Source organism: Mus musculus, chromosome 7 (assembly GCF_000001635.26).
Source record: "Mus musculus strain C57BL/6J chromosome 7, GRCm38.p6 C57BL/6J".
In the NCBI taxonomy this organism is placed as follows: domain Eukaryota; kingdom Metazoa; phylum Chordata; class Mammalia; order Rodentia; family Muridae; genus Mus; species Mus musculus.
In genome coordinates this window covers 25,160,904-25,183,548 of record NC_000073.6, presented here as the reverse complement: position 1 = coordinate 25,183,548, position 22,645 = coordinate 25,160,904, and the positions used below count along the sequence as shown (strand labels likewise).

Genomic DNA, 22,645 nt, shown 5'->3' with positions numbered 1-22,645 from the left:
GATAAATTTTTAAAAAATTCTTAAAACAAAAACCTCACGGGCTAAGATGGCTGGGTTGATAAAATGCTAGACTTGCAAGCACAGGATTCCAGATATGATCCTCCAACCTCGGTGGAAAAGCCCGGTGCTGAGGAGTGTGGCATATTGTAACCCCAGCATCAGGGAGATGCTGCATCCCTGGGACTCAGCCACCATCCAGCCTGGCTTAACTGGGGACCTTCAGGACAAGGAGAGACATTGTCACAGATGAACAGCTCTCAAAAGACACAGGAAACTGACCTCTGTCCTCCATGTGCACATATGCACACGTACCCTCACATACCTATGTACCTACAGATAAACAAACACACACACTCAACGATTTTTAGACACTAACACTCTCCCAAAGAGATTATGTACAATAAATACACACTGTCCAGAAAGCGAATAGTGCATAGCATGTGTCTCTCGACATCTCTTCGGTCCTTAGCTCCAGGGCTAATGTGCTGAGCACCCTCGTGCTGTATATGTGATTATCAGGACTTGCTTATTCTTGGGGAGGAGATCTTTACCCTAGGTGTTCTGGAGATGCCAAGGGTCAGCGGATGCAAACACACCCTTGCACCCTTCTGTGTCTTGAAAAGTCCCTCTGGAAGCTACAGGTGATCTCGTGTGTCTGTGTGCAAAGTACTCGGGAATCATTGGGACATATTTATGTGGAGTAAGGTGATTGTTTTATTTATTTAGTTTTTTTTTATTTAAAAGAATTTAAATTTTTTAGATTAAACGATTGTTTATTGTTTTGTGTGTGTGTGTGTGTGTGTGTGTTCTGTGTGTGAGTGAAGGTCAGGACAACTTTTGTGAGTCCATCTTCTACTTTGTGAATTCTGTGGGTTAAACAGGTGACAAGGCTTGGCAGCACTCTTCTTTAACAGATAAGCCATCTTGCTAGCCCCTATGTGGATCAGACTGGCCTCAAATTTATGGTGATTCTCTGCTCTCCAAAAATTCTGGGATTACCAATAACTCCTGTTAATTCTGGGCCTGGAACCCAGGGCTTTGTGCAAACTATATTCCCACTCCCTGTGGTATTTTTCCTTTTTGTTTTATTTGTTTGGGCTTTTTTGTTTTGTTTTGTTTGAGACAGGGTATCATGTAGCCCAGGCAGATCTTGATCTTGCAATGTAACCGGGGCTGGCTTTGAACTCCCGACTGCTCTGCTTACACTTCACAAAGTGCTGGCATTGCAGGAGTGCACATTACACCTAACTTACGAGGAGGCTCCATGTCCCTTACGGTTATTCTCCGAGGGCCCATATAACTAATTTGTGTGCAGGTGGGGTGAGGGAACCGCTCTATTTATTTGTGCTGTGCACAAACCACAGAATCCCCTCTGCAGGCTCTCATAAGTGATTGCGAGGTTGTTGGGCACATACTGCCTAAGACGCAAGACGCGGTGCCTACTTTATACGCAAGTAGATAGTTCTTGCGTCCGTTTGTTTCTCGCACACTGTGTGAGTCCCACGGGGCCGCTTGGTACGGGGAGTAGCGAGTAGTTCCGCGTTCGCTTTTTGCACACGCTCTAGCGGTCTCAGGTACCTTACTCTGCTTGCCTGCGGGGTAGGTGTTTTCTGTATTTGTTTCTGTTTTAGGATCTGCGCTTGCAGTGTAGGTCTCGGGAGGCTTCTCTGTACAAGTGGGCAGTATGGGGGTAATGGTGTGGTATTTTTCTCGTATCTCAAGGATCCAGTGTGCACACCCAATATACGGGGGGGGGGGGCAGGAAAACCTTCTCAGTAACAAAGCGGAGGGTGATGGCTGCGGCTAGGAGCCGAGATCGCGCAGCACGTGCGGGTCCGGGCCTCCTCTTCCTCCCTTCGGTAGCATCTCTTCCCATTTCTGAGAACCAAAGACTTCCTCTCTTTCTTTCTGCACCTCCACGCCCCAGCCAGCAGGGGGTGGAAGCCTCGAGCCCTCTGCTGACCCTGTGAGGACCTTCCCCTGGTCCCTGGCTCTACCCAGTTCTCAGTCCTCTCCTAGTCGCATACTGTTCCCCAGGAGAGGGGTTCTCTCCTCTCCATCTCCCCACACCCTGTGCTCTCCCCCTTCCAGTGTCCCCCACTGCTTGTCACACCCCTAGGTTCTGCTGTCATCCCAGCCCGTCCTTTCCCTTCGAGTTTTCTCTGGGCTCTGCCTCTGTTACATCTCCCCCCTCCCCCCATCGTCTAGGTCTATGCTTTGGACTTTGCGTCTCTCGCCGTCTCTGCCTCATCTCTCATTACACATCACTGTTCATCAGAGAGCCCCTTCCAGTGTGGGCCTCCACCTGGCATTCCGTGCTGTCTCATTAGGCTTCTCCTTTCTGGAGTGCCCAGGTCGGTGTTTCTCAGTGTCCGCCGTCAGTCTTTAGACCTGTTTTTGCCGCTGTCTCTCGCAGTGACCTTACTTTCAGTGTCTTCCCCTCCATGGCTCTCTGTGTGTGTTTTCATCTCGTGCATAGTTCTTGGCTTCTCTGCCCGACGCCCCCCGACCCCCCCAATCTTAACTTGCCCTTGTCTGGCTTTCACTTTTTTACACTCTGTGCCATTTTCTGTGTCTCTGGATCTTCTGGTCTCTGTTGGGGTCCCTCTGGTGTTGCTCGTTCGTCTTGCCTTCCTTGGCTCCCCATCTCTCATTCTCCAGGTCTAATCTCTGGTCTGTGCGACTTCCCATCTCTGGAGTCCTCTGCCTCTACCTCCCCTCTCTCGTTGGCCTCTCTCCCGCATCTCTCAGTCTTTATCTCTTTTCGGGTCTCTCCCTCCTGCTCAGTCTGTCTTTTCTGTCTCTGTGGGGCTCCGTTTCAGCTCTGACTTCCTGTCTCTCATCTCTCCTGTGCAGGGACCTCTTTTCCTTATCTCTTTGTCTCTGGGTGTCTCTGTGGTTCTTAGTGCTTCTATCTTTGTGCCCCGTTTGCTCCCCTACTCCTCCATTCCTGGGTCTGTTTGTTTCTGTACATCTCTGGACCTCTCTCTGCTACTGGATTTCTCTGCCTCCTGCACTACCCTCTCTCTTCTTTTTCTCTTTCTCTTTGTCTCTGAGTGTCTCTTTACCTCGGGCTTTAGGGCCTCTTCTCGCTTTTGAGTCTCTCTCTGCTGAATCTCCACTCTCTCTTTTCGCCTTCCTCTCTTTCCGCTGCATCTAATTTGTTTTTCGGTGTCTCTGTGTCTCTGTCTTTGAGCATCGTCTCTGTTTCTGTCTCTCTATGTCTCTGGGCCCGAGCGTCTCCTTCTCTGTGTCTTTGAGTAAGTTTCTTTCTGTTCACAACCTCTCTTCCTTTCCCTATGTCTCTGTATCTCTCCATATCCCTGATATCTCTGTGTGTCTCTGTGTATCTCTGTGTGTCAGGACTTCCCCTTGTGTTAGTGTTCCCTTCTGCTTCTCTCTCCTCTACCATGTCCGTGTCTCTGTCTCAGCGTATCTCTGCATATCTCTGAGTCTCTCTGTCTCTGAGTCTCTGTGTCTCTGTGGGTCTCCGGCCTCTCCCTGCCTCCGTGTCCCCTGCGCTCCCCGCCCTCTCCCTCTCCCTCTCTCCCCCCCTCGCTCTCCGGCTCGCGCTCTCTCTCTGAGCATCCTTGGGCCCGGGGTTGCCATGGGGACAAGGTGGGAGCCGGGGATGGCGCGCGCCTGGGCTCGCGCCGGCAGCTCAGGCGAGGAGCAGCGGCCAGAGCAGCGCCAGCAGCAGGCAGCGAGCGGGCGCGGGAGCGGGAGCGGGAGCGGGGGTAGCGTTGGCGGCGGCGGCTCCTCCTCGGCCATCCCCTCGGAGCCGTGCAGCTGACGCGCATGGCGAAGACAGCGGCGCCTACCGATGGGAGCAGCGGTAAGGCAAGGCGGCGCGGCGCAGCCGGGCGGGCGGCGGGCAGCCTCCTCCTCTCCCCAGCTCGCCTGCGCGCCCGCCCGCCCGCCCTCCCTTCCTCCCTCTCCCCTCGCAGCCCCTGCCTGCCCGCCCGCGCCGCGCTCGCCCTTCCATTTAAAAATCTTTAAAACTTTGCATATTAATATCTGCGCTTTGCATAATCTGACCCGCGCTTTATTGATTGCAAGAAGCTTAATGCAGCCGGCTCGGCCTATTGCAGAGAGCTCTCCGGGCGGGAGCCGGGCGGGCGCCGCTCGCTCTGCACCGCTCTCCGGCTGCCCGCGCTGCTGCGGCCCCGGCCCTCTCGCTTCCCTCCCGGCGCTCGCACCCAGGCTTTGCCCCCTGGCTGGGTATTTTTATTATTTGGGGGCGAGAGTGGTGTGGGGGATCGGCTTGCTGTTGGAGGCAGTGAAGGAACCAAAGGAGAGACGGAGGGGGGTTGGGATAGGAAATATGGGGATTGAGAGGTTGAAGAGGGGGGAAAAAAAAGGAGAGGAGGCAAAAAGGATGGGGAAAGAAGAGGTGTGAAGGGGGAAGCAGGAGAGAGAGAGAAGGCAGCCGGCGGAGGATGGAGCTGAAAGGACGGAAGAGCGAGAGCCGAGACAGAGAAGAAAAAGGAGGGAGGCGGGGAGCGCAGACTAGAGAAAGAGCCAGAGACAGCCCCGGAGCTGGCGAAAGAGGCAGGCGGCGGGCGCTTCATCGTCGCCGCCCCCCAGGCCAAAAAATAAAGAAAAGGGGAAAAGGGGGGGGGGAAACCACACCAATAAAAAGGTGTTGAAAACAAAAACACATCGCATCTGGGGCCATCGAACACAAAAAGGAGTGAGCTCGGAGACGCGAGGCAAGGTGGCATCCGCTCCTGGCTGGTCGCGGCGCTTCGGAGAAGCTCCCAGGGCTGGGTGGGACATCCTATTTTAACCTTGCATTTGAAGAAGGGGTAACCGTGAAGAAAATGAGGAGAGAGGGTTCAGGGCTGGTGGCGGTATCGCCTGCTTTTTTTTTTTTTCTTTCCTCTCCCCCCTCCTTCCTGGGGGTGTGGGGGCCGGTTTAGTGTGGCGATGGTTGGTGATGCTGTCTGAAGCTCCGAAGCAAGCAGGGTGCATGGGGGGGAGAGGTAAGGGGACTGGGAACAAGAAAAGGCTTGGGGGTGGGAATGGGGGCGTGAGAGAAAGGAACGGGGTGCCTTGGCCGGCCGGCAGGAAGGGTAGGGAACGGGAAGTGGAAGCAGCCAGGGATGGGACGCGGAGAAGAGAGGCGGTGGTGTTTCTCAGGCGTGAAGAGATGTGGAAAGCGGAGCCCAGGGGCCCCAGAGTGATGTTAAGGAGCCGCAGCGCACCCCTCAGCTCTCTGGGCCAAGTCTGTAACTTGGGGAATCCCGTTGGCAGTCTCTTGTTCTCTTCTCCTTTCTTCCCCTGTTGTCATTTCACGCTCTTTTCTCTCTTTATGTCTTCTCTTTTTTTCCTCCAGTTTTTTCTCTTCCTCTTCTCACTGACAGATCCCCCCCCCCCCAGGTTGTCTTCCTTTCTCTTTCCATTCTATCTACCAGCTTCTCTCTCCCCTTTATTTCACTCTCTTCCCCTCTCACTCATTTCCCTGATTCCCTTCCCTCCCCCTCCTTCAGTTTCATTTACCCAACACTTTTGCAGCCTCAGCATTGAACAGGGTGTCAGGGAGAGGGCCCCCAGGCAAAGGCAAGGACCCTCTAACTTCCCACCAGACTCTAACCTCTGTGACCAAACCCCACAGATCTCCATGCTGATCTTTCCAGCCGTGGGGGGCTTTGGTCTGTCCTGGGGTCTTGGGACCACCTCTTATTTCTTTCTGGCCTCTGGAAAAGTCTTGCTGAAGCCTCCCTGGGTTGTGTGATGGGGGAAGACCCAAAGTGAGGGCTTATGACTGTGGTCTCAGCCCCATTGAGAGAGAAGGGTGTGGACAGAGAAGAAAATAACACAGGAGGGATGGGGAAGGACTGGGGTGTGAGGGTATCTATCCAAGAGGGCCATTAGAGCTTTAGCATCTCAGGTGAGAGATCCCAAAAGAAAGGCTATGGCTTGCTGACCACTCCCCACTTTCTCCCTCCACGGTTGGGTCTAGGACACTAGAACCAGTAAGTCTTATATTTAGAGAAATTTCAATCAGCTACTTAACTTCACAGTTGTAGATGGACTCTTGCCATCCTAGCAGACCACAGCGTGTAGGGGGAGAGTGAGGAGCCATTGCATGGTGGGGGCTCAGTGTGTTCAGAATCAGGTCGTGGCTGCAGCATGCGTGTATACAAGGCCTTCATGGTAAGGAAGAGGTGTTTCAGGATGGGCTAACTGAAGGTAGGAGCGGCTCTAGAGCCTGAGAAGAGAGAATCTGAAAGTGCAGAATCGTGACATATGTTTGTAGTGGGGGTCAAGTGCCTAATATCCCCATTGTGGGTGATCCACATACAAGAGGAGTCTGGCATGTATTCAGACCGGTCTCTTTCCAGCTTAAGGGTTTTTTTGTGCCATGCGGGAGACCCTCTCTGGCTCCTGTATGGAAGTGTCCATGGGTGTGCAAGGCCATGTTTTAGGTCTGGCGTCAGCGGCGGACATGAGACTCTTGTGCTTGGAGGAAAGCTCCCGTGTGCGGTTACTGGACATGTCGTGTGCACGTTACAGTCACCTATGTGAAAGTGTCCTTTCTGCACAGGGCTTTAATTACGATTGTTATTGTCATTGTTGGGAGTGCCCATGTGTCCTGGATAAGAGGGTGGGCTGGTTTAGGTGGAATACGCGGACAGGTGCCTTGCTTGCTCACTGAGGGCCTGGGGGGGTTTGACAGCATGTTTGCACAGCAGGCTTGAAACTGGGTCCAAGAAAACAAAACAAGAAAATACCTACCCTCCCACAGTCGGCCCCCCACCCCATAGTAACAAAGTATCCTCTTCTATGCGGACTGTGAAGCCGTGGCCTGCAGAGAAGGAAATGGATCAGGGCCTCAGACAGCAGCTCTAGCCGAACCAGATTCAGTCTTCTTCCTGATTTGTAGGTAACGCTGGGCAGAAGCCCAGCCAAGCACTTTGGAGACATCTACACCCCCGTCTTCCTGGTGCTGTTGACTGCCCCTCTGGAAGGCTGCGGTGTTGTCATTGCGGACATTGGGAACCTCACTGTATGGTAGTGTCTATAGGGAAAGTAGAGTGGTCAATTGTACTGTCGTGGGAAGGACTCAGTCACACCGCGTGTGCTTTTGTGTATATTTATGGACACACTTGTACCTAGGCTGTGCATACATATCCTGTGTTGTTAGCCTACATATCCTAGACGTTGTTGTCGTTGGTCAGATTTTTTTCAGTGGCCATTCCGGGCCACCTCCTACCTGGTTCACAGACATTCTCCTCCCTCCTTACGTTCAGGGGCTATGGTGGCAAAACCACGAAAATCGTGAAAATAACAACTACTGGGCAGAGCTTTTTTTAGCCCTGGTGCACAATGACGATGGGGAGGACCCATTGGAGGCTAGTGACAGATGTCCACGCCAAGAGCTGGCCAGATGTTGATAGGTGCCAGGGAGCAGTTTTCTTCTCCAGCATTTGCTGGTTAATTTCCAGGATTTATCAGGATAGAACTGGTTGAGAAACGTGGGTATAGAGAATCGTTAGAAGGAAGGATGGACGTGTGGGGCTCCCTTGTGCCGCTCTGTTCCTCTAAATATGTCCCTTATTGTTTCCCTCTGGTTTCTTCTCCACATATTGTTATTATTAACAACAATGGGTCCCCCCACATCCCAGGCTCTCACAGGAGTCCCGACAGTAATCTCTTTTACAGATGAAGACTCTGACACTCACATTATTAGCTTAGTCCATAAGCCCCCCTCCCCCGAGCTTGGCCAGAGTCAAGGGTTTTTGGCTTCTGGTGGTGGGCTTTGTTTGTAGGAATCCACTCTCTCGGTCCTCCTCAGTGGTCCTCCTCGGCTGTCCCACCACCTTTCTGGACTGTGTCCCCAACTCCTCCCTGCCCCAAGAGACCACAGACCTGTCTCCAAAGACCTGTCAGGTGGATGGATGCCTTATGTGACTCTGTGAGGGCTTTGAAGACCCGAGTCTTGCTCTCCATCATGAGCGGAGAGCTGGAAAATGAGTGGGTTGAACCTGCGTGGTCAGATGGCTTAGGTTGGGCCTGTTCAAAGACAGCTGTACGGAGGAGTTCCTGGGTCCTCCTGTCCTGGCTGATAAGCCCAGGACCACTTTTTCAGGAGCGTGTGGTGGTACTAGGAAGCAAGCATGCCTTTCTTCATTCACAGCCTCCCCATCGTCACTAGATCCTTGAAGCAGGTAGTTTCCCAGCTCTGACACGTTCAGAAAGAGGCTGGAGGTACCCACCTCCCCTCTCCCCGTACAAAAGCCTTGCATTCAATAGGTATTTGTTTCCATTGCAAAAATTGGTATGTGAATGAAGTCCAGTGAGTCCCCCAAGGTAATTAGGATAGTAACATAATTACTCTTGACCTGAAAATAATGGTACTGGTTAGGTACCAACTACTGACTATCTTGGGCCTGGACCCAAACAGAACCAATCCTGGCCCTACACTAACTTCCAGCCCCGTGCCTGGCTATGAGCACAAAAAAGAAAGGAGACTGGGAGTTAAAAGGATGCTTAAGGAGCCGGAGTGGGAAGGCAGCAAGATGGCCAAGGGAGGTGGGGAGGAAGCAGCCCGCAGTGGAGCCAGGTCGTGGGACCTGAATTTGGTCTCCTATGGCAAAACCTCTTCTGTGGCGACTTAGAAGTGGGATAATCATCGTGAGTAATACACACACACACACACACACACACACACACACACACAGCTCATGACAATGTTTCTTGGACACTCAGGAACTGTCATGTGTGAGCATGAGTGTGCACCAACAGCTACAGAACATCCCTTCCAGAAATGAAGTGTGTGTGTGTGTGTGTGTGTGTGTGTGTGTGTGTGTGTGTGTGTGGCGGGGGGGCTGGGGGAGAACATGTTAGCCTTTACCCCAGCATCCTTTAACAAGTTGGGCAGTGGCCCACACATGCAAGAGCGTCAGCATAGGCCAGGAACCCTCCCCCACCCTGGGTGTGGACTCATGTGGCATTCATGGACTTAATCCGCCGCAGTGAGGCCAGGGAGGCGGCATCTGTCACTTTCACAGACGCAGGCCACAGAGTCTGAGAGACACACTCCACTTGTCCACAGCCTCTCAAGAAGCCGGCATCTGTACTGCGCTGCCCCTCCACGCCTAAGACAGAGAGCAGAGCCCCACACAGTCCCTACATCACATGCAGACAGATGTACCAAACCACTCCTGCAACCAAAGCACTCATGCGTGCGTCTGTGCACACACACATGCAGATGCATGCATGCACACGTGGAGTATTGCTACTGCCATTATTCCTATATGCAAAACCATAGAGTCATGCACCCTTTGACTTTTAACTATAATTGCTGACATCTTAACCTCTCTCTCTCTCTCTCTCTCTCTCTCTCTCTCTCTCTCTCTCACACACACACACACACACTCCTTTTGACTTAAAACACAGCGGTAGCCATCCCACCAACCATACACACAGACCTCGAAGCTGCCTCACACACGCATACACTCACATACACAAGAACCACTGTGGCTAGCGGTCACTGAAGGATGACAGGCTGAGCTGTGTTCTGAGGAGGGGGATCGCCCCGAGGCATGGGCCGAGGGTCACACAACAGGGTACATCGGATTCCCTTGAGGAAAGAGTCAGGCAGACCCCGAAAGGGCTCCGATGGTCCGGATGGTTCTGCCAGGTAAGAGAGAGTCAACAAATACAGGCCAGAAGCAGGAGCCAGCTAATGGCCGAGGCTGCTGATGGCCGAGATGGCTGGTCAGCGAGGAGGGGAGGCTGTACAATTGATGTGACTCAGAGCTGGACAAATGATGGCGCATTTGGCTGAAACGTGTGTGTGTGTGTGTGTGTGTGTGTGTGTGTGTGTGTGTGTGTGGTGCATAGACCAGAGACCAGGCAGCCTTTCTCACCTCTGTGGGGAAAGGGCCAGACAGGCTCTGGTGCCGCAGGGTGGGTTTCTGATCTGGCTCCCCCATGCATGCTGCATCCTGCCAGACGTAGGTATCTTGGGGTCTTTGTATGTTTGTATGCTCATGTACATGGGTGTTCACACACTTACCTGCAGTTGCTGTGTGTGTCTACCTCCGCAGAACTTTGTGTCTTAGACACCCTTGGTGTGCATCCTTGCATGTATGCATAGCCCAATCACAGAGTGCTCAGAGGAACATTTTAGGTCGAAACCCGGCCACCTTTGTGTCTCCCTGTGTGTATTGAGTGTACAGGGACGATTCTCACTGTATACTGTGTGCGCTTATGTATATGTTTATGTATAGTATATACATTTCCATATATTGCATTGGTGTGAAGGTTAGGGTTGGGAGAAAGAATGAGTCTGGCTCCATACCCTCAACTCTCCATGCATTTGGTGGTCCACGAGGTCGGCTTTGTGCATCCGTTTGTCCCTGTCTCTGGATAGCGGGAGGTGGTGGTGGGGCTTATATGCTTTCCTGCTTTAGAGTTTGAATATCTGTGTCCACAACTATCTCCCTCTGGGTATGGCCATGGGTGGGGTGAGGCAGACTAGAATGAAGGGGACATCTCCCTGAATCTCCTCATCCCTCTGGAGGGAGGTCAATACAAGCCATACTGGGCTCTCGGCTGGGATCCAGTAGCCCAGCACAGTGCAGACCACTCCCCCCTCCCCCCCCACCCCCATGACCTTTGAGCACAGCAGTCCCAAATACATATTTATCAGAGGGGCTGTGGGGACCTGCCCCTCCCCCACACCTCCCCTCAGGGCCCAGCCTGCCTGGCTGCGGAGAAATTAACCTTGTGACATGGGAGCTTGCTGACACCGGGGGCCCCCTCCCCATCCACACAGGGCATATGATCGTGGGTGTGTGTGAGCAAGATAGAGAGGAGGCACTTTATCCAGACGGCAGGCAGCAGCTGGAGGAAGAAAGACACACAGGTTATACATGCCTGTAAAACACGAACACACATACATTTTTAAGTCTTGAATGCATGCACAGACACACATGCAGATGTAGGCTTGGGTTCTGAAATAGAGACACTCAGGTTCTAGACCATATGGCAGGCTTAGGGATGTAGTCCAGTCGATGGAGTGCTTGCTTAACTGCACAGGGCCCTGGGTTTGATCCCTAGCATCTCATAAAACAGGCTCAGTGGCTCACACCTATGTTCCCAGCGCCCAGGAGGTAAAGGTACAAGGATCAGGAGTTCAAGGTCACCCTTGGCTACCTAGAGAGTTCAAGGTCAGTTGAAAGACCACATCTTAAAAAAAGAAAAGAAGATGGAACACCAGCTCGTGCAGCAAACACATGTAGCCACGGGCCCTGACCCAGGTTACCGGTGCTTTGCGTCAGAGAGGTTCTGAGAAAATGAGTAAGTCATAAGCCGGGCTTGTAAGTCCTAAGGCAGCCAATCCACACAGACATCTGCGTATGTGTCTGCAGAGATGCTGAAACGGACATACAGGATTTGGAAACGAGGGTAACCCTCTGTACAAGGCTATGACAAGCCAGATGTCTACGCAGGCAAGCAGGACAAGATTAATACCAAAATACCAGGGTGCTTCTCGTGCGGAGGGTTTTTCCCACGGAGACTGTAAAAGGCAAATACTAGAACCCAGTGAAGTTCCAGCCCATGTGCCTGTGAGTGCACACCGCTTAGTTCAGGAGCCATGGGGAAGGCACCTGTGGTGACCAAACCGGACACACCGAGCTACAGTACACAAACATTGTCCACTGTCACCTGGCTCTCGTTCCACCCCAGTGAAATGAATCCGGGTCGATGCTTAAGTCTGAAAACCTTTCTGGTGTTCATTTGCTTGTTGCACACATGCTGAGTGCCTGCCTGTGCCAGGCCTCATCCTGCATCCTGGGGAAATGAACCAGCAGTTTACAGAGCACACTTTTTCCTCAGGCCTGTTCCTCCCAGAACTGGAGTAGATAGGGAGCTATAAACCGTGATGGCTTCTAGAGGGGAAGAGGAACGGAAGCTTCGGGATTGGGGTGCGGGGGACCTTATGGAAACAGGTCATGTGTAACACCTTGGAGCAGTGGTTCTCAACCTTCCTAGGGCTGCAACCCTTTAATACAGTTCCTCATGTTGTGGTGACTCCCCAACCATAAAATTATTTTTGCTGCTACTTCTTAACTATAATTCTGCTACTGTTATGAACTATAACGTAAATATTGGTGTTCTCTGTTGGTCTTAGGCGAGCCCTATGGAAGAGAATCATTTGACCTCGGAGGGGTCACCACCCACAGGTTGAGAACCACTGTGTTGGAAGAAAGGCTGTTCAAGCCAAAAGTTGTGGGTTCCCCCCTCACCCTCAAGTCCTCAAAGCCACAGAGGCACAAATAACTTAGGGTTCAGAAGTGACTCCCTCAGTGTGACACATCTGTCCCTAGGAGACTCTTCTGGGTATGTCTCTAGGTGGATCTTGGGATCCCTCAGCTGTGGTCCAGGTCTGAGAACTGTAACCAGATACACAAAACACAAGAGGCACCATGGAAGGACTGTAGGAGGCCTCATCTGGGAGGCGCTGTGGGGACAGGTGGGTAGCTACAGGTGTGTGGGAACAGGTGGGAAGGTACAGGTGTGTGGGGACAGGTGGGTAACTACAGTTGAGGGGGAGCAGACAAGTGTGGAATGTCCCATCCACATGAGAATGTAGGAGACTTCACACAACCATAAAGGGATTAAGCCCTGCTGGCGTGTTTGGCAGCTGCAGAAGGTCCAGGGTCTAAGCCTAGCAGGGCTGGCTTAGAGCCTGGTGGGACAGAGGGGTTGGATCCATGCCTTCCTGCTGTCCCCATCTGTGCAGGGAACCCCGGTGAAGGCCTTTCCTGGTGGTGCTCATTTCTTTCCTTGTTCCTGGCCACAACTCTTGGCCACAAGCTGGAATTGAACTAGTGACAATTGCCTTCAAATGGAGACTTGCCAGGGGCTGGGGGTGGAGTTTGGATCCTCTCTAGCAAGGACTGCGACTTTTAGTTTTGTTGAGGCCCCTGGTGGTCAGGCCTGAGATAAGTCAGCCCCCTTCCTGTTTCAGAGGGGATTCCTGGCATGGGAAGGAAAATGATAAAGCCCTACTAGGAATTTTGGAGGTTTATCGAAGGTTTGGGGGACTGATTCTTGGAGCTGTGTGGATCAGACACCCTGTCATCTATGTGGGAAAGAGACAAGGACCCCAGCTTTGAGGGCAAAGGAGTACCACTGTTTTCTACTCACACAGAGAAAAGCTACTCACAGGCTGGCGAGGGCGCGGGGGTGGGGGTGGGGTGGCTCAGTTGGGAAAGTATTGGTTGTGTAATGTTAGGTATGAGTATCTGAGCACCCACATAAGAAGCTGGGTCTGGGAGTACACACTTATGGTCTCGGGCTGGAGAGACAGAGACAGGTGGACCCCTGGAGCTTCTCTAATTGAATTGGTGATCTCCAGGTTCTGTCTCAAAATATAAGGCAAAAGGGGCCAGCAAGATGGTTCAATAGGTAAAAGCACTCGCCATGCAAGCCTGCCTACCTGTGTTCAGTTCCCGGAGCCCACAGAGAACTCAATTTCAGGAGGTTGTCCTCTGGCATCCACATGCTTGCTGCTGTGATCTGTGTGCCCACAGTCTCACACACACACATCATACTCTGCCCAAGATAATCATAAAGACACAATAATAAGATGGCGAGAGATCGAAGAAGCTAGCAGACCTCAGCTCCTGGCCCCCACATGTACCTCCGCACATGTGCACACACACTTGTACATATGTGCACGCGCACGGAAACCTACTCAGGACATGCCTATCCACACAACAGCAGCAACACGGAAGAGGAGGAAAGGAAAGCCAGGCATTGTGGGACATGACTGTAACATCAATAACAAAAATGTAGCCAACAGAGGATCAAGAGTTGAAGGCCAGCCTAGGCTACGTGGGACCCCTCTCCCATACGAAAACCCTACATGAGCTGGTGCCTGTCTGCCTGTGTGAATTTTACTCCTTTTATGTTAGCTCCCAAAGACCAAGCCGCTTACTTCCTTGTCATTCTTTAAACTCAGGGCCTTTGCAGTTGTGAACATCGTCAGGAAAGCCCTCACCTCGTCAGCTCATTTGAGCAGCTTTTCAGATGACGCCATCACTGGCCATTTGATCTAAGATGTTATTCATAACGCACCCCCACCTGCCTCGTTTCCTTCTGCAATCCCTGTCTGTATTTTCTTTCTGCCATATCTCTTCTTCCTCTAGAAATTCATAGGGCAAGGTCTTGTCTTGCTCACAGCCACATCTCAGCACCCAACATGGCACACACAAGAATCAGTCAGTGATGTGTGCCCAACAGGAGTGAGGGAGCTTACTTTCTGGGGGGTCATTGTCTATACGCTGTGAGGGACACAGGCAAACCGGTCGTGTCCTGTCTGCTGGAGACTCAAAGCAGCTTTGGTTTGACATTGTGTCTCACGTAGCCCAAGCTTGCTTCAAACTAAGTAGCCAAGGATTGACCCTGAATACCTGATCCTCCTGCCTGTACCTCCTGTGTAGTGGCACTCCAAGTGTATGCCACCACACTCATTTTGTGGGGTGCTAGGGATCAAATCCAGGACCCTGTGCATGCTAGGCCGACACTGTGCCATCTGGGCTACATCCTCAGATCTGCCCTCTGGTCCTCTTGCTTTTAGCCTCCTCAGTGCTGGGATTACAGCATGTCCCCCCATGTTGAGTAGAAGTGGTTATGGGGATACAGTTCAGAGCTTCATGTATGTTAAGCAAGCATTCCACAGAGCTGCTGCCACCCTGGCCCTGTTTGCTTTTGTTTGTTCTGAGACAGGGTCTCATGTAAACCAGGTTGGCCCCAAATGACGTTGCTAAGGATGACCTTGAACTCCGGATCCTCGTGCCTCTCAGTGCTGAGATTATAGGTGTCTGCTTAACAAGCCTGGCTTTGTGTCTTAGCTGAGGGACCATAGGTAGATAAGATTAGGAGCCTCCTCGTGGAGAACACAGGGCCTCTGCATGGGGTGGGAGAGCAGGCGCAGTTTGGGGCTGACACTGACAGCAACTGTTATGCATTGTCTACCAGGGGCTAAGCTTTAGTCTGGGTGCTTCGAACTTTTGTTGTTTTGTTTCTCTGTGTAGCTCTGGCTGGACTGGAACTTGCTCTGTAGACCAGGCTGAACTCGAACTCAGAGATATCACCTGCCTCTGCCTCCCGAGTCCTGGGCTTAAAGACATGTGCCACTGCCACTGGCCATGAGTGCTTTGAACTTAAGAAAAAAATTAGATTTATTTTCATTATATATATATATATATATATATATATATATATGTATATATATGTATATGTGTGTGTGTGTGTGTGTGTGTGTGTGTGTGTGTGTGTATTGCCTGCATGTGTATCTGTGCACCAAGTATGCCAGGGGCCCTTAGAAGCCAGAGGAAGTCATTGGACCCCCTGGAACAGGAGTTACATATGCTTTTGAGCTATTATGTAAAGCTGGGAATTGAACCTGGGTCTTCTGGAAGAGCAGCTGGTACTCTAACCCTAACCCTCTCCAGCCCCTGAACTTTCTAGTATTCATTTTTGTTGTTCTTTAAAAAGGAAAAGGAAGGGATGGATGCAAGCATGGACAGATGCTGACTCCCTAGAGAGTCAGACCTAGTGCTGGCCCTGTGCATTGCAAAGGCGAGCACACACACACACACACACACACACACACACACACACGCACCTGAAATAGCAAAGAGGTTAGACCCAGAATCGGGGATGGACGACACTTTTCATCAGAAGACCACAGGGTGACTTTAGGGACCATTGAGACAGCAACTCTGAGACAAGAGAGCAGATTCAGTCATCTGGGTTCCCTTCTTATCAATACCGGGAATGTTCCTTAATTTTTATTTACATCTGGATTGCAGACACTGGGACATCTGGCTTAGAATTAGAATCAGGAAACGCTTATTGAATCAATGAATGAACAAATGAATGAACACAGGAGATATTTTAGCCAGGTACCTCGAATTTGCTCATCTACTCAGGCTACCAAGGAGCCCCCACAATCTCTCGGCCCACCCAGGACACATGGCAGGTCATCTTTTCTGCAGCACACTTGCTACTCTCTGTGTGTCTATTCCCTGCTGAGTTCCTTCCAAGCAGAGATTACCCGTGCATCTTCTCACAAGAGCATTCTGAGGCAAGAGCTATTCTCCTTATGTTACACCTGAGCGAACTGGCTTCCGAGAGGTGAAGCGACTTGGTCACGGTCGCACAGCGAGGGGGTCAGAGATTTCAGGTTTTTATTTGTTGTGTTTGCTTCAGAATCTCTTGTAACCCAGGTTGGCCTGGAATTCTTTAATTAATTAATTAATTAATTAATTAACCAACCAATTGATTAACTTGTGTGCTGTGTGGGTGTATGTATAAGCATGTATGTAGAAGGCACAGGAAGATTCCAGGTGCCTTTTTCACTCTCTGCCTTATTCCTTGAAGACGGGGTTTCTCTGAGCCATGTGTGGTGGCACACGCCTTTAATCCCAGCACTCAGGAGGCAGAGGCAAGCAAATCTCTGAGTTCAAGGCCAGCCTGGTCTACAGAGAGAATTCCAAAAGAGCTAGGGCTACACAGAGAAACCCTGTTTTGTGGGGTGGCAGGAGACAGGGTCTCTTGCTGAAGTAGAAGCCTCAACATCATGCCCAGTTTCTTATGTGGGTGCTGGGGACTCAAACTCAAGTCTCCACGTTCTTCCTCCACCGAACCATCTCCTCCAGTTCACGGCCTCAGCCTTGATGCCTCTGCTTCCAGCTCAAGTGCTGCTGAAAAGACAAAGACAGATGCTGCCATGCCACGGACCAGTTTTAACTCAGGGTCCTGCAGCCACAGAGCACGTGCACCTTCCATGGTCTGTGTGGACATTTTCTCTTATAGTTCTGTCCTCCTGGCCTTGGGATGGCAGGAGCCAGGAGCTCCATTTCTGCTTCCGGCTCTGTAATAAGCAGCTGCATAAACCTGGGGGACTATCTGTAAGCCTTCAGTTTCCTGCTAAGGAAGCCGAACAGAATCGAGCTTGGTCCTATCCTGCCCACTTATTAACAGCCAAAGCCATAGGGTAATCTCAGTGATGTTCAGATTCACCCATATTCTTTTTTCTTTTTGAGATAGTGCTTCACTACTTATCCTTGGCTAGCCTGAAATTCTTTGTGCGGACCAGGCTAGCCTCAAACTCACAGAGATCCGTTCACCTCTGCCTTCGAGTGCTGAGATTAAAGGTGTGGAACACTACGTGAGGCCCCACCCATATTCTTGAAAGCTCTGGAATCCTGCTGTGTTTGGAATAGAAGAACTTAGTTGGTTGAGGTGGGAGCACTTCTTCCCTTGGCCACAGTCCAGCTGATGGAGTGTTCAAACTCTGCTTCTAACTTAGCATACTGTGATGCATGTGTGTGGTAGAGAAAGACACAGACTTAGTGGTAAGAAAAAAAATCCCAACTGGGCAGTGGTGGCACACGCCTTTAATCCCAGCACTTGGGAGGCAGAAGCAGGCAGATTTCTGAGTTCAAGGCCAGCCTGGTCTACAGAGTGAGTTCCAGGACAGCCAGGGCTACACAGAGAAACCCTGTCTTGAAAAAAACAAGGAAGGAAGGAAAGAAGGAAGGAAGGAAGGGAGGGAGGGAGGGAGGGAGGGAGGGAGGAAGGAAGGAAGGAAGGAAGAAAGAAAGAAAGAAAGAAAGAAAGAAAGAAAGAAAGAAAGAAAGAAAGAAGAGAGTGATGCCACACAGCTGTAATTATACGTCTTAGGAGGTGGAGATAGGAAGATGAAGAATTCAAACTCAAGCAGCAAATTTGGAAGTATAGCTCAGTGGTAGAACCCCTGCCTAGAATTCCCCAGTGAGGGGCTGGGGGCGTGGCTCAGAGATAGAGTACTTGTTTAGGATACATGAAGCCCTTGATTCCATCCCCTACACCAAATCATTAATGCCCCCCTCCCTCTCATTCTCTCTCTTTGCATAGTTTATCCCCAAAACCTACTAGAATGCAAATTCAAGGACCCAAACTCAGGTTCCTGATTCCTGCACCAGACCGTTTCTTTCCCTCCTCCTTCTTTTAGGTGTATCTGTGTTCATAAAAAAAAAAAAAAAAAAAAAAAAAGGTGTGTGTGGGAGATTATATACTTCATACGTGGATGCATACGTCACATTTCCCCCCAAGAAATGGATTATGACTGACAAGTCTGTGCTGGTAAATTTATTTCAGGCATATTCCCTCAGCCCTACAGTGTTCCTTTGTGTGGTTGCTGTGACATCGTTTACTGTGTCAACCCCAAGCCAGGAGACATCTGGGTTCTTTCATGGATATCCCCATTGTCATTGTCCCCAGGTGACAGGTGAGGGTACTGAGGCAGGAATATGCAGTCCTCTCCCAAGTGTGAGCACTGGTGAGGGCATGTAGGGGTAGCGTGGCTACAGTTCCTGGCTCAACCTCAAGCAGAGAGGAGGGAGCACGGTGAGAGCAAACCTCACCAACTCATCTTCCTAGGGGAGGGGAAGGGGCGTTTGAGAAGACCACCCTGTCCCAGGCCCTGAGACCCAAGCACGCTGGACCACTGAACTCTACCCGTTTCACTGCCTTGTTCCCTGAGCCCACTCACCGCCTGCTCCATCCTTGCCAGCTTATCAATAGGTTAAGTGGTCAGGTCAGCGATATTGACCATTTGATTAGGACCTTGTCAGTTCAATCCCCAGCTCATCTCATGGGCCTCCTCCCTAGCCCACGTGTTCCCTCTTGCTTTCAGAGCCTGGGAGCAGCTGGCTATAGGAACGACCACCACCGTCACATGGAACCCCCACGTTGGGAGCCCCAGTCCTGATGAGCCCCACCTTTGGCTGTCTCTTTAGGTGCCAGCTGCCTGTCCCACCCCTCTCTTGCTCTGCCGTCAGGGAACTTGTTTGCACTATGTCCTATGCTTGGGCAGTCAGAGCTGCCTGCTCTCAGCTGTGTGACCTTGGAGAAAGGGCCTTAACCTTTCTGAGCCTCCATGTCTTCAGCTGTGTGCTTGCGGCGAAACTGGGAGTTTAGAGCAATCTGCGACCTCACTTGCAGAACATCTGATAATCCTTGGTGTAGACTGTGTTGGGCAGTACCCACTGCAGTGCCAGAGTTACATGTGGTCCTCATGTGTTTGTGCTGCCCTGCCCCTCTGTGGAGATGGATAGGGGCAGGCTGTTCTCTGGGGGGACAAGTGACACCCTCATCAAGTCCCAGTGTGCAGCCACGTCCTATTCTGGATGATGCTGGGAGCCCCAGAGTAGCCTGACCTCACCTTGCCCTCAGGTAGCTCACCCTATGGCAGGTGGTGGGTAGATGATGCCAGGAATAGCCAGGCAGTGTAGATACCGACTGGGAGAAAAGCTGAGGGGCGTGGGAACCCAAGCCTGACCTTACTCTGTCCTGTGAAATCTGGAATCTGCCTTCTGTGCTGCAGCCTCAGGAAACAAGGTTCGGGTCCTGGCTCTGCCGCTTCCTGTGCCTATTGACGGTCAGCTCCGTCTCTCACGATGGATGCCAGTCATCCAAGAGGGACTTGCCAGGCTCCGTGCACCAATGGAGGACGGTGCACTGCCCACTGGGCTCTGCCTGCAGAGAGCTGAGGACAGGTGGGAGTCCTGAGCCTGGAGAGTGGGGTGACAGAGTTGTAGGTGGGCCATCCAGGGTGGCACTGCCCATGGGCACCGTGTAGGTAAAGGTGGCAGAGGACTGAGAAACACAGGTAGGTCCTGCGAGCTGCCTTGGGGGAAGACCCCAGCCCTAAGGCGCTGTCTGACTGAGGGGGGCTCCTCTGAGACTGGGGATTCCCCTCCCGCCCGCCATCACTTACACCAATATTGACGGTTAATGCCGTGTCGCCACCGTGTTCAACACTCAGCGCGGCTAATTGTTTTGACTGGGAATCGGCAAGGCGATTAAACGCCATCGATTTTGCCCTGCGCGCTGCATCGATTTTTAAATTTCCTATTGATCCCAGCCCTAAATCTCCTTAACCAAGACCTCACCGTGGAGATGACAGCCACTGATTAGCCCTGGGGTGGGGGGGTGCATGAGGTGGGGGAGACAACCACCAAGGGGGAGCCACCCCATCCCTTTCTCCCCCCAGGGACCCTCAATTCCCTGCCCCTGAGGGTAGAGACCTAACCAGACCCCCAGGAAGAAAGGAGGAAATGAGGAGCTTGGGGGTCCCTCAGCTCCTTTGCCCCCCTTTTTATCCTGTTTGGGATTTTCTCTGTTTTCTCTGTACAGTCATACCCCCTCCTCTGCTGTCTTTTCTCTCTCCCTGTCACTCTCTTCTCTGTCGCTGTCTTTTCCTCTCTTTTCTTCCTCAAGACCACGCCTCCCCCAATTTCCCACATCCTCCTCTGATCTTGTGGGCTTCAGCTTCGCATCTGCATGGGCCTCTCTGCCATGACAGAGAGAAGTTGTCTATAAAAGCCTACATGGCCAGTCTTGCCCTGCTCTTTTGCAGTCCCCATCTCTCCCCTCCCTTCATTGGAGTACACTCACAGGCTCACACATGGGTCTGGGCTAGCTGGCTTTATGCCTGCTTCTCAAGGCCCTACTTCTCTGTTATTTCTCTTTTGTTTTTTAGAGACAAAATTTCACTCTGTAGTCCAGGTTAGCCTAGAGCTCCCTATACACCCCAGACTGTCTTCAAACTTGAGACCGATCATCATGTCTCAGACTCCCAAATGCTAGGATTACAGGAATGAGCCACTATGTTCAGATATCCTTAGAATAAGAGAGAGAGAGAGAGAGAGAGAGAGAGAGAGAGAGAGAGAGAGCAAGCATATGTTTGGGAATAGGTGCATGTGTGTGTGTGTGTGTATGTGTGTGTAAGCACATGTGTATGTGTTGTGATGGGTACACAGCCTGTAGATGGGTACACAGTCTGTAGGCAGTTCAACAGATTGGAAGGTGTTCTTTCCAGGTGCCTCAGTTATTGTAAACCTCTCCCAAGCAGCTCAACTGGTTTCTGCTTCTTCTAGGCAGTTAGTTGGTCTAGTCTCGGAGTCTTCTTTGCAGTTTGGCTTCCCTTTTCTGAGAGGGTCTCTCAGCTTTTATTGCTTACTCAGGCGGGGAGTGGCCTAGTGAATCTGGTTGGTTTCAGGAACTTCCTGAAACTACTCTGAGTTGTTTACCTTTCTGCTTAAGAACCTTCCCGGCAGGACAGAATGCTACTGTTTCAGAGGGAATTGTTACAAAGTAGTATGTGTTGGGAGGATGGGTGCACATGTATGTGAGTAACTGTATGTTTGTGGAATGGGTACTCACGTACGTAGGTGCATGTGGGGGAGGGTGGTTGTGGAGGTCTTGGGTGTCATTCCTTATTAACTGTCCACCTTGTGTTTTTTTGACACAATCTCTCACTGGGATCTGGGGCTTGCTAGCCAGTCTGGGCTGCCTGGCCAGGCAGCTCCAGGATCCTCTAGCCTCTCTACCTCCCCAGCACTGGGGTTCTGAGCACCACACAAACTCTTCATGTGGTCTCTGAGGATGCTCCTGTGGCCAGCACTTACTGATGGATCTATTTCCCTAGCTTCTAACTCCAAGAGCGAGCCTTGCTATGCATTCCGAGCTGGGCTTGAACTCATGATCCTCTTACCTTAGGCTCCCAAATGCTAACATGGGACCTGCCATGCCCAGCCCCCATCTCTCTCAGCATAGCTCACTGTCTGCTTTGCTTCTCAGTCTCTACCTGAAGGAAGCCTCCCAGAAATCCTACCAGGGATTCCCCCGCCCCCATCATGCCCCACAGTCCCCGCCCCCTCCCTAAATGCCCACAGCAGACAGAGGCCGGAATGATCTTTTCATGGGTTTGGGCAGCTTTCCCAAGAAGCCTTCATATGCAGGAGGTGTCAGTGGCAGGCAGGGGGACCCAAGCTCTGTAGCTGCATCTGCCTCTCAATGAACTTTGGCTTTAAGTCATGACCCCTGCTGTCTCACCTGCACAGTGGAGATGGCAGGAGCTTCTATCTTCCAGCATGTAGAACTGAAGAGGCTTAGAAGTCAGTTCTCCTTGGGGAAGTCTGCCCATCTGGACCACACAGTTCATTCATCTTCTAGATTTGGTTGTCTACTGCTTCCTCAGTCTTCCCTCGGCCTCCACTAGGATGCCCCTGGCACCTTCTGCCTGCCGCATGCCACTAGTGACAGCTCCCTTCTCTGTATTACCAACCTGCTGTTAGTGCCTGGGAGGTGGGCAGACATTTTGTCTAATCCATGTCTTGACCCACACACTTGGGTCAGAGGTGCTTTGAAAACCTCAGTGCTTTGCCAAGCATAGTGGCACAAGGCTTTGCCAAACATAGTGGCACAAGGATGTAATCTCTCCCAGCACCAGTGAGGCTGAGGCAGGAGGATCATGAGTTTGAGGTCAGTGTGGACTGCACAGTGAGTTCCAGGCCGACCTGGGATACAATCAGGGTCCCATCTCTAAGAGAAAAAGGAAGGTATTGGGAAGAGAAGAAGGGAGAGAGGGGAAGAAAGGAACAGAAATAGACGCTGCAATGTCCAAGTCAGAAATACCACAACCATATATTTTCACGCCCCCAACACTCATAGGTGCTTCAAAATAATCAACCCTCTCAAATTTATTTCTCCACAGATCTTGCCAGCACTGATTTAAGATAGTTTGCTAATTAATTCATCCATCCATCCATCCATTTATGATCTTAGG

The 22,645-nt window shown here is 51.4% G+C and overlaps 1 protein-coding gene across 24 annotated transcripts in view; it reads left to right on the top strand.

Annotated features, from left to right (window-relative positions):
* Positions 1–2,751: 2,751 nt before the first annotated feature.
* Positions 2,752–22,645, top strand: part of Pou2f2 (POU domain, class 2, transcription factor 2) — a 93,448-nt gene continuing 73,554 nt past the window's right edge. For 2 of the 24 annotated variants that reach the window (XM_030242233.1, XM_006539647.4), the window contains exon 1: positions 2,766–3,835. In XM_030242233.1, coding sequence (XP_030098093.1) covers positions 3,799–3,835 — 37 coding nt within the window. In that variant the 5' untranslated portion in view covers positions 2,766–3,798. Of the gene's footprint in view, positions 3,836–3,983; positions 4,986–8,873; positions 9,650–22,645 lie in introns of those variants that run through there. The other 22 variants (XM_006539661.3, XM_006539653.4, XM_006539658.4 and 19 more) reach the window with 21 other exon arrangements.